Source organism: Physeter macrocephalus, unplaced genomic scaffold, assembly GCF_002837175.3.
Source record: "Physeter macrocephalus isolate SW-GA unplaced genomic scaffold, ASM283717v5 random_100, whole genome shotgun sequence".
Taxonomy (NCBI): Eukaryota; Metazoa; Chordata; class Mammalia; order Artiodactyla; family Physeteridae; genus Physeter; species Physeter macrocephalus.
This window is the reverse complement of record NW_021145382.1, coordinates 27,904-38,104: the sequence shown is the minus strand read 5'-3', so window position 1 is coordinate 38,104 and position 10,201 is coordinate 27,904. Positions and strand designations below refer to the sequence as shown.

The window sequence follows — 10,201 nt, the reverse complement described above, 5'->3', positions numbered from 1 at the left end:
GGACGCACAGGCTCAGCGGCCATGGCTCACGGGCCCAGCCGCTCCGCGGCATGCGGGATCCTCCCGGACCGGGGCACGAACCCGCGTCCCCTGCATCGGCAGGCGGACTGTCAACCACTGCGCCACCAGGGAAGCCCAGACCTCAGACTTTGAACTTAGTGAAACCCGAGTCCAAATCCAGCCCTGTTGTACGTCCTCAAGCTGGTCACAGGGGCCTCTCTGAACCTCTGTTTCCTTTTCTATGAAGTGGGAATGTAAAGTGGCTTCTGAGGACCGTCAGGAGAATCAGAAGAGAAAGCTGCTGCCTTGACTGTTGCTGTGGCCATCCATCTTCTTCCTGCCTGGCCCACGTGGCCCTCATCCTCCAGCGTAGCCTGAGGTGGTGAGGGGCAATGCCGGAGGCCGTGGGCACAGGCCAGGAGGCTGGCCTGAACAATACCGGTGACAAGGACAGGGACCTGCAGGTGCTGTTCCAGGAACTCTGCCAACTCCAGGCAAAGTACGAGCTGTCCCAAGCCCCGCCGTGGCCCCCGCCTCAGCCCCAAGGCCACCTGCGGTGGGCTAAGCAGCTGGGACTGAGCAAAAATGCCTGAGGAGGCCGGGCCAGGAGATGAACGGGGAGGGGACTGAGGCCCGGGAGTAAGTCAGGAGGGGCGGCTGATTTGCGAGTGGTGGGGAGTTGGGGGGCTTGGCTCCCGCCCTTTGACCTCAGACCTTGGGCCAGTCCCAGGCCCTGTGCAAGCTTAGTCTCCCTCCACGAAGGCAGGGCTGTGGGTGACCATCCCTGCGCATCTGTCAGCTCGGCCCCTCTAAAATCAGCCTGCAAGGTTGCTGCCGTGTCTCCAAGCAGATGCCCTGAATCCTTGCCCCTGGGTGACTCTTCAATTTCAGGCTGCCCACGAAAGTCTGAGTTAGATGCAAAAGGATGGATTGCTATCTGTGAGCGATTTTATGGAGAAGAGTCCCAACCGGTCCATCGGATTCTCATAGGGCTTCCCAACCTCCCCACCGAAAGGTTTAGCTCCGTGGCTCACAGGGCCCCACGTGGTATTTGCCGGGGGAAGACAATTTTTTCCTGCATTTTTCAGGACTGTATGGATGAGAAAATGGGGCCTGAGAGGCGGAGTGGCTTGCCCTGGGGAAATCAGCAGTCCCTCAGAGATACCCACCACAGCCCTTTCCTGCTCTGCCCTCTGCCCTTGACCACTGACTTTGAAGGCGCCCAGGTGGGCAACCTATTGGAGACTCATCTGGCTTGGTGATGCCCCCTGATGGCTGGGCAGCAGCACGTGGTTGTCGCCCCTCTGGGGGCTGCCAGGGCCCCGACCACAGACTGAGTGCTTATGATGTGCTGGGAGCCCCAGACCCGGTCCCCACCGGCCTGTGAGGGAGGGGTGTGGTTACCCCTGTTACGGACGGGCCAACCAGGCACAGAGAGGCAAAGCCTGTGGCCGGATCACCGGCTACTGGGGGCTCAGGCCATCTGCCACCAGCTCAGCCTGCAGGAGGGGATCCATAGACCCTACGACACAAAGGCCTGGCCTCGCTGGCCCCCAGGCCCCTTCCTCATGGCCTGACCACAGGCATCTATTTGACCTGTCTGTGGCTCAGTTTACTCAGCAGTGAAATACGGGTGGAGAGACTCGAGTCAGTGACCAGCCCAGCCCGGATCCGTGCAGATCCACAGAGGCTGGCCCTTGCCAGGGGTCACGACCTGGAAGTCCCCAAACCGTGTTCTCACGTCTGGCTCTCTCGCCGGCACTGAAATATCTCTACAGACAGAGGAAGCTGAAGAGAGAGGTCATAAGGTTTGTGAAAGCTATCTGATCAAGGTCTTGAGAAAGTCCCCAAGGGTATGTATGTAGCTTCCTCCGCAGGCCTGTCCTCTCTGCAGGCACCTCCTAGCCTGGGAACCTGGGCGCGTGTGAGCTCGCTGAGCACGGAGCTCGCCCGCGGAATGGGGGTCCACAGGCCGGTGCCACCGTGGTCGGGCCAGCCAGGGCACCAGCCGTGTGCCCTGCAGCAAGTTCTCAACGTCTCTGTTCAGTGCGAACAGCAACAGTTCTGTGGACTGGATCGTCCTTTATGAGCACGTCACCCGGTGCCCGATGTTTAGCTGGCACCCAGTCAGTGTCAGCTATTCTTATTATCTCATTTGTCTTTGATTTTGCTCTTAGGAACTAAAATTACACAGGCATCTGAAATGAGTTTTGTGTTCTGTTTTATCATGATTTGCACCAGAATCCACCGTTATCAGTGCTGAAAACTTGATAGGAAAGAGAAGGGGAGACTAACATACGTAATTGTATTATCGTCATTGTCTTTACATCACCAATAATAAAAATAACTACTACTGTTTATGAAATATTTACTCTGCACTAAGCTCTTTAGTAAATCTTTTTTACCCCTCTTTAGGAGCTTGTGAGAACTGTGTTACCCAGGCTCAGGGAGGTTAAGGGACTTGCCCAAGGTCGCCCAGACAGGAAGTGGTGGGGCTGGGTCTCAGACTCCGGTCTATCTGATTTCAGAGTCACTGTGCTAAGTGCTCTGGAGCTGCAGGAGCCCCAAGGACTCTGCCCTGGAGGTCAGGGAAGGCTTCGTGGAGGAGGGGGCCATTCATGGGGCTCAGAAGTGTTCAGCAAAGGGGAACAGCACTGTAGGCAGAAGAACAGCACAGATGTAGGCTGGAGCCACGGCCCTGTGCAGTGGGTTTGGGGTTCAGCTCCAGTGTGCTGGAGTGCCAGGATCCGGCAGGGGTCGCTGGGAGATGTGATTGGAAGAGCCTTGAGCACCAAGCCAAGGAGGGGCACGGGCCTCCAGGTCAGGCACGGGATTTGAAGCACACCCAGCACCCAGTGCTGCTTCTAGAAGCCTCCTAGTCTGCGACCTTCCTAATTCAGCAGTTCAACCCTGTTCGACCCATCCAGAATGAACAACCACCAAAGCTGGGGATCCTGTCACTCAGGACAGCAACCATCCCTGTCCCCTTCCTGCAGGCTCCCCCAGTCAGCAGTTTCTCCTGGGGTGGCGGTGGGGCTTCTCCTGCCTCACTGGGCAACCTGGATCCAGAATCCTTGTTCTGAGCCCTCGGTGGCCTTTCAAATGCTGATTCTTCTCTTGAAGAGGTGGGAGGTCAGTGATGGGGTGCTCTCAACTTTGGGGCTCCAGGGGACAGCAGAAGTCCCACCTACCTTATTAGCATCCCTGCAGGGGGCAGGTGAGGGCTGGGCATTCTATGCCCACCCATCCTGCCATGCACTGTCTCTATAGGCTACAACCAAGGGGAGGAGCCAGAGGAAGCCCCAGTGGGGGCCATGGTGGGGCACTGTGGGAAGTTCTTCGCAGTCAGCCAGGACGTCCAGAAGCATCTGGAGGCCTTCTTCAAGATGAGCCAGGCCGTCCACCAAAGCCTGGAGTCTCTAGAGGGAGGCCACAGGGCTCTTATCCCGGTAACAGCTGCCTGAAGCCCGGCCCATGCCCCTTGGCCCCGAGAACTGGGATGTAGGGACCCCCTTCCCTCTGCACCCCCAGAGAAGGCCTGCAGCAGGTGTGGGCTCCTGAGAGGGTCTGAGTGGGGCGGTCACTCCAGAGCCTTGTTCTGTACCCCTTTCCCTCCCTTTCTGCTGGGTTTCTCCTGAGGAAGAGTCAGTTTATACTTAAAAGGTGTTCTTCGTGGTAGAAAACTCAGGAGTTCGAGATTCAGACAGACTGGGCTTCAAATTCCAAGTCAGCCTCTGACTAGCTGCATGTCCCTGGGCACGTTTAGACCCTCTCTGAGCCTCAGTTTCCTCATCTGTGATGTGGGGGCAATTCAACCTAGTTGGCAGGCTGTTGTGAGACACTGAACACAAACTGTCTCAGAGTTAAGTGCCCCAAGAGATCATCTCTCTCATAGTTGGTTAATCTTCTAATAAATTGCACTTTCACCCCAAGGGATGGGCATTCCACCCGGAAGAAACTGCCCTGGCAAAGGCATGGCATGATGAATGTTTGTGCTGCAGCTGGGGCCTGGGGACACGGAGAAGACAGAGGACGGGGACATGGAGAGGAAGGAAACAGGGAAAGGGAGGCTGATGAGTGGGCTGATTCTTGCAAAGGACAGTGGCATGGCATTTGCAGCCAGTCTCTGCCCCCTAGTGGTAGCACTGAAAACCGACACCATTTTGTACGGTTTTTTTCCTTCGTGGGCGGGGCACTGTGAGAAGCGCTTAACAAGCTTCATCTCATTTAAACCTCACCCCAGCACCCGGAGGTGGGTGCTTCTATTCCTAGAGCTGAGACTGGAGGAGGGGAGTGAGGTGAGCATGCAAGTAGAAGGTTGGATCCCAACTTTATTGAGAATTGTAATACTTTGTTCATCATGGATTTTTTTTTTTTTTTGCATTAACTTTGATTTTTAAAAAACACTGCATTTGGGAATTCCCTGGTGGGCCAGTGGTTAGGACTCCGCTCTTCCACTGCAGGGGCACGGGTTCGATCCCTCGTTGGGGAACTAAGATCCCGCAAGCTGCACAGTTCGGCCAAAACCAAAACCAAACAAAAAAATTGCATTAAAATATTATTTATATTAATTCTGAGTTAAATGTTGCACCCTAGTCCCAGGCATACTATTTTTCTCATTTTCAAAGTAAGAAAACTAGGCCTCAGAAAAGTGTGGACACGTATATCCTGTGTCCTCCAAACACATCTCAGTGGGGCCTGGCGTGGTAGTGCACCCAGCACATCCTGTGCCCCGCAGGCCTGGGCCTCAGAGGCTGTCACAGCCTTGCCCCCTGGTGTCCTTCCAGCAGTTCCTGCAGCCGGAAGGGCCCAGACAGGTGGTTCTGCTTACGGTGAGAAAAACGGGCTCCAGGAGCTGAGCTGGGATTCAAACCCTAGTCATCCTAGACGTCCATTTTCCTGCATCTCCTGGTGCCTTAAAGGGCCCTGACCACCCAGAACTTTCCCCTCCTCCACCCCCATCATCGCTCAGACCCCCGAGCCGTGAGCTCCTCGGGACCAGGCCCAGGGCAGGTGCCCCGGGAGGTCGGCTGCACCGAATTGACCAGCCACCCTACCACAGAGCCTCAAGATCCGGCTGTGCCAGCTGCAGAAGAAGTGTCACCGCAAGCAGGAGCAGTGGTGGCAGTTGGAACATGGTGTCACCTGCCAGAAAGACACAGGCAGCTGGGATGTGAGTCCAGTCCATTGGCTGGGGTGAGGGGCCGGCAGCGCAGGGGCCGGGGGCTGCTGTCTCCTCGATAACAATCGGCCCCCAACGCACACGCACACCACTTACCCACTTACCTCTCCTTGGTGACTGTTAGCTTTCAAAGGGCTTCTCTAAGATGAGCCAGATGTCGTGCGACAGGTGGGAGAACTGAGGCCGCAGATAGTTAAGGACCAGCTGGGATGGCCCCGTACAGTCCCAAGGCCTAGCACCTGCACTCCTGCATATTGGTTGATTCTTACTCTATCTATTCACAGATTAGAAGAATGAAGCTTGGAAAGAGTAGGTCAGGGCTGTAGTCCCGGATTTCTGGGTTTAATCCCTTGAGCTACTCCTTCCTGGCCTGGAGAATGTGGACTACTTATTCTCCGGACCCCCGGGTCCTCCCCATACCAGAGCCTGTGCCCTTCTGGCCTTGGGGGCTGCCTGGAGGACACGGGGGAGCAAGGCTGGGGCACAGGGCTGTGCCAGGCACACTCCACCTGGGCAGGGTGCAGTCAGCAAATGTGGGACCTTCTCAGGCCCTTGTGGGATCCTAGTTTGGAAGACATGAGGGTTGGGGTCTGGGGGCTGCTGACTTCCAACCAAGGAGCTCTGAGGGGGACCTGGATTGGCCACAGTTTATAGAGTCTGTTATGGGTCTTTCTCTTGAAGGTGAGAAGTAAGGTTGCTGATCACAACCCTGAAGGCCTGAAGTCCACAACTCTGGAGCTTCCCAAAGTGAGGAGCCCTGGGTTCCCCCATGTCCCCTCCTGGCCCCTCCCCTGGTTGTGGACCACAGATGTGCCCAGCCGGGAGGACCCTCTTGGAAGTTAGTCGGTCCGGTGTCCCTCTTTGCAGAGGCGGATGCTCTGGCCCCGAGGTGGGGAGGGACTCGTCCAAGCCCCTTTGGTTGTGGAGCCCAGACCAGCAGGAGGAGGTGGCTCCCGGCTTCAGGACACTTCTCTGGCCTGAGTGAGCTGGGGGCAGGGGGCAGGGAATCCTGGGAGGGGCCCGAGCCTGCAGAGCCGGCTGCTAAACTGCATGCAGATGGCCATCAACAGCACGGCCCAGCAGTGCTGCGCCCCTGCCCACGGCGTGCCCAAGGGCACGGGTCTCTTCTCCAAGCTCGACCTCAGCCGGGTGAGGACTCTCGTGCCCAGGCTGGCCTCCGAACTGAGCCTGTCCTCGGCCTCGGCTCATGCGGCATGGGTGGTGAGCTGCCCTATCAGGCCCTCCCTCCACGCCTGCATGGCTCCTGCACGGGTTGCGGTAGGGTCTCAGGGTCTCTTTTAGGCTCTCAACAAACTTGTAATGAATGCTCATTGGTGCAGGGTCAGAAGGTTGTAAAGGAACTCCTGCCCTGCCTGGTCTTAATATGTAGCCCCACCCCGGCACATCACACACACACACACACACACACACACACACACACACGGGGTACACACTCATACAGACACTCCTATGGGCTCTCCACACACCCTGCAATATACACGAAACATACACCGACACACCTGCAAACAAACACACCAAGGTGCACACAGATGTAGTCACGTTTACACGGGGAGGCACGTTTCAGTGACCGAGGGAGCCTCTGTGCAGGGTCCTCATTTTCAACTTCAGACTCTTGTCAAGTCCACTGAGATTTCCCTTCTCAGTGGGAAGGTCCCCACCAGGACCAAACCCCCACCAGTCATAATGCTGATGCTGCAGTAATGGAGGTCATGTGATCAGACTGGCTTCCACCCACAGCAACATATCTTGTTTTCTTTTTAATAATGGCTTTATTGAGATATAATTCTAGTACCCTAAGATTTACCCTTTTAAAGTGCACACTTCAGTGTTTTCAGTACAGTTTCAGAATTGGGCAACTATCATTAGTATCTAATTCCTGAATCTTTTCATCACCTCCCCAAAATACATTTTGCATCTGGCTTCTTTCACTTTGCATGATGTCTTCAAGTTTCATCCACATGGCCGCACAAATCATTCCTTTTTATGGCTGAATAATATTTTGCTGCATGGATAGACCACATTTTGTTTATCTATCCATTAGTTGATGGACATTTGGGTTGTTTTCATTTGGGGGCTGTTATGAATAATGCTGCTATGAACATTCATGCCCATGTTCTTGCATAGACATATCTTTTCAGTTATCTTGGGTATATACTTAGGAGTGGAATTTCTGAGTCTTGTGGTAACTCACGAGGTAACTCAGCGAGAAACTGCTGAACTGTTTTCCAAAGTGGCTGTGTAATTGTACAATCTTATGATCAAAATATGAGGATTCCAGTTTCTCCATATCCTTGTTAACACTTGGTGGTCTGTCTTTTATAATTTAGCCATCCTAATGGGTGTGAAGTGGTACCTCAATGGTTTTGATTTGCATTTCCCTGATGATTAATAATGTTGAACATTCTATCACGTGTTTATTGGCCATTTGTATATCTTCTTTGGAGAAATGTCTATTCAGATCCTTTGACCACTTTTTAACTGGATTGTTTGTCTTTTTATTGCTGAGTTGTAAATATTCTTTGTATATTCTGGATAAAAGTTCCTTATCAAATATATGATTTGAAAATATTTTCTCTCATCCTATGGGCTGTCTTTTCACTTTGATGGTGTCCTTTAAAGCACAAAGATTTCGATTTTGATGAAACCCAATTTATATATTTTTATTTTAGTTACTTGTGCTTTAGGCATCATATCTAAGACACTATTGCCTAATCCAGGGTCATGAAGATTTACACCTAAGTTTTCTTGTAAGAAGTTTATAGTTTTAGCTCCAGTATTTAGGTTTATGATGCATTTTAAGTTAATTCTTGTACATGGTATGAGATAGGGGTCCGCTTTCATTATTTTGCATAAGGATATTCAGTTGTCCTGATACCATCTGCTAAAAAAACTGTTCTTTTCTCATCGAATTGTCTCCTCATTCTTGTCAAAAATCAATTGGCTGTAAATGTGAAGGTTTATTTCTGGACTCTCAATCCTTTTCCATTGGTCCTTACGTCTGTCCTTAGCACTGTCTGGATCACTGCAGCTTTGCAGTAAGTTTTGTAATTGAGAAGTGAGTCCTCCAGCCTTACTTCTCCTTTTTGAGGTTGTTTGACTCTTGTAACTGTATGTCTTGCATCGTGCGTGGAAGTTCCGTGTCTGGGTGGGTTTCAGGTCTGGTGTGACCCAAGGCTCGGTAGCACCACAAGCACCCGTCCTTTCCACCCTCCCTTGTCTGCCAGCTTCAGCATTAGTTCCACCCTCCCTTATGTCTTGCATCGTGCGTGGAAGTTCCGTGTCTGGGTGGGTTTCAGGTCTGGTGTGACCCAAGGCTCGGTGTCTGCCAGCTTCAGCATTGGTTCCACCCTCCCTTGTCTGCCAGCTTCAGCATTGGTTCCACCCTCCCTTGTCTGCCAGCTTCAACATTGGTTCCACCCTCCCTTGTCTGCCAGCTTCAGCATTGGTTCCACCCTAAGTCATAACTTGCTTTTCTCTTTCGAGGCAAGTTCAGTGGAGTTGTTTGAACTCAGGATTCTTAGCGCCTCTGGGACACTGGGAGCGAGTCCCATGGCCAATGTTGTCTAGCAGCAAGAGTCCACAGTGAGCGAGCCTGCGTCTTAGTTGAGAAGAACTCAGGAGGATTTCACAGACAGTATCAGGACCTCTCTGCTCCATGGCACAGCTCTTGGGGCACCATTCACAGTGAAGGCTGCATAACTGGCATCTCCTGGGGCATAGATCCTTCACATCATGATACGAATGAGCATTTAAGTAAGGGCACATTTACCCTGCAGTCACTGTGTATTAATTTCATCTCCTTCCCAAGAAAAAGGAAGAAATTACCCAGTGATCTCAGGGCGTCCCAAAGATCTCCCTCAGCAATCACTCAGTCAAGTCTCAGGGTCACCCACATGCGCTCGGCATGGTACTAGGGAAAGAGAGGTGGAGGGAGATAAAGGTCACCTGGCCCTTAAGAAATGAGTGCCCCTCAGAGAGGGAGGCTGGGGGCAGTCAGGGTGGGCTTCTTGGAGGAAGCAGTGAGAAGAGGCAGGCAACCACATTCAGGAAGCCGCACAAGGACCTGGGCTCTGAGCCATCCAGCTCTGCCACTGCTGGGCTGTTTCGCTTCAGACAAGTCACTTAACCTCTCTGAGCCTCAGTTTGCTCATTTGCCAATTGGCATTGATACCACATCTTTGGCAGGGCCCTTGTGAAGACTAAAGGAGACGCAGGTCAACCTTGATGTTGATTTGGCCCCTGGGAAGTGGTGTCCAGGGGCCAGAGTACAGTCAAGTGAGAGAGATTTCTTTTTTCTCCCAGGAATTTATGTTGGACAAAATGGAGACTGTGAGATTCATCTCACTGCTCAGGGGACCCAGAGTGTGCTGGACAGCAGACAACCCCAAGGACTGGGGCCTCAGAAGGTACCCCAGACCGTTCAGGAAACATTCAAAGAGTCAAGATTCGATCCCCAGGACCCCCTTTCCTAGCACCCAGACTTCAGAGTGCTCCAGCCTGTGCTGACACAGCCCAGGGCCACCAGCCCTGCCAGCATCACGACCATCTCCTTACCTGCTTGGCCTCCTTTTTTCACCACCAGTGCTCCTGAGTGGGTGGGAGCCAGGGGAGGCGGGGGTCAGTGAGAGGTGGGGCAGCTAGGGCCAGGTGGGGTTGAGGGGGCGCTGTTCCCTGCATTGGGGGATTGGCAGGGATCGAGGTGAGGCCTACCTGGGACCGTGGGCGAGACAGAGGGAGGTTCCCGAGTCAGAGGCAGCAGCCAGGTGGGAAGTCCCAGGTTGGAGACCTGCACCCAGAAGCTGGGGATGCATTTCTCGCTGTCATTGGTGGGTCTGTCTGGGGCCAAGGAGCTTGAATGGATGCCCGACTATTGGGAACGCTGCAGTCACAGGAACTCGCACAAAGAGCCACCCTGAGCCATAGGATGCGCGGGAGCTGGCCTGGCCCACAGCAGACGGGGGGAGTACTCAGCTTGCAGGAGGACATCTCATCACTGGT

At 53.5% G+C, this 10,201-nt stretch overlaps 1 protein-coding gene across 1 annotated transcript in view; it reads left to right on the top strand.

The window, feature by feature from the left end:
* CCDC197 (coiled-coil domain containing 197) overlaps positions 1–9,745 on the top strand; it is a 23,204-nt gene extending 13,459 nt beyond the window's left edge. The window contains 8 exon segments of the mRNA XM_024130971.2: positions 248–499; positions 1,779–1,798; positions 1,801–1,852; positions 3,269–3,449; positions 5,063–5,173; positions 5,864–5,929; positions 6,215–6,331; positions 9,506–9,745. Coding sequence (XP_023986739.1) covers positions 393–499; positions 1,779–1,798; positions 1,801–1,852; positions 3,269–3,449; positions 5,063–5,173; positions 5,864–5,929; positions 6,215–6,331; positions 9,506–9,709 — 858 coding nt within the window. The 5' untranslated portion in view covers positions 248–392 and the 3' untranslated portion in view covers positions 9,710–9,745.
* Positions 9,746–10,201: the final 456 nt, after the last annotated feature.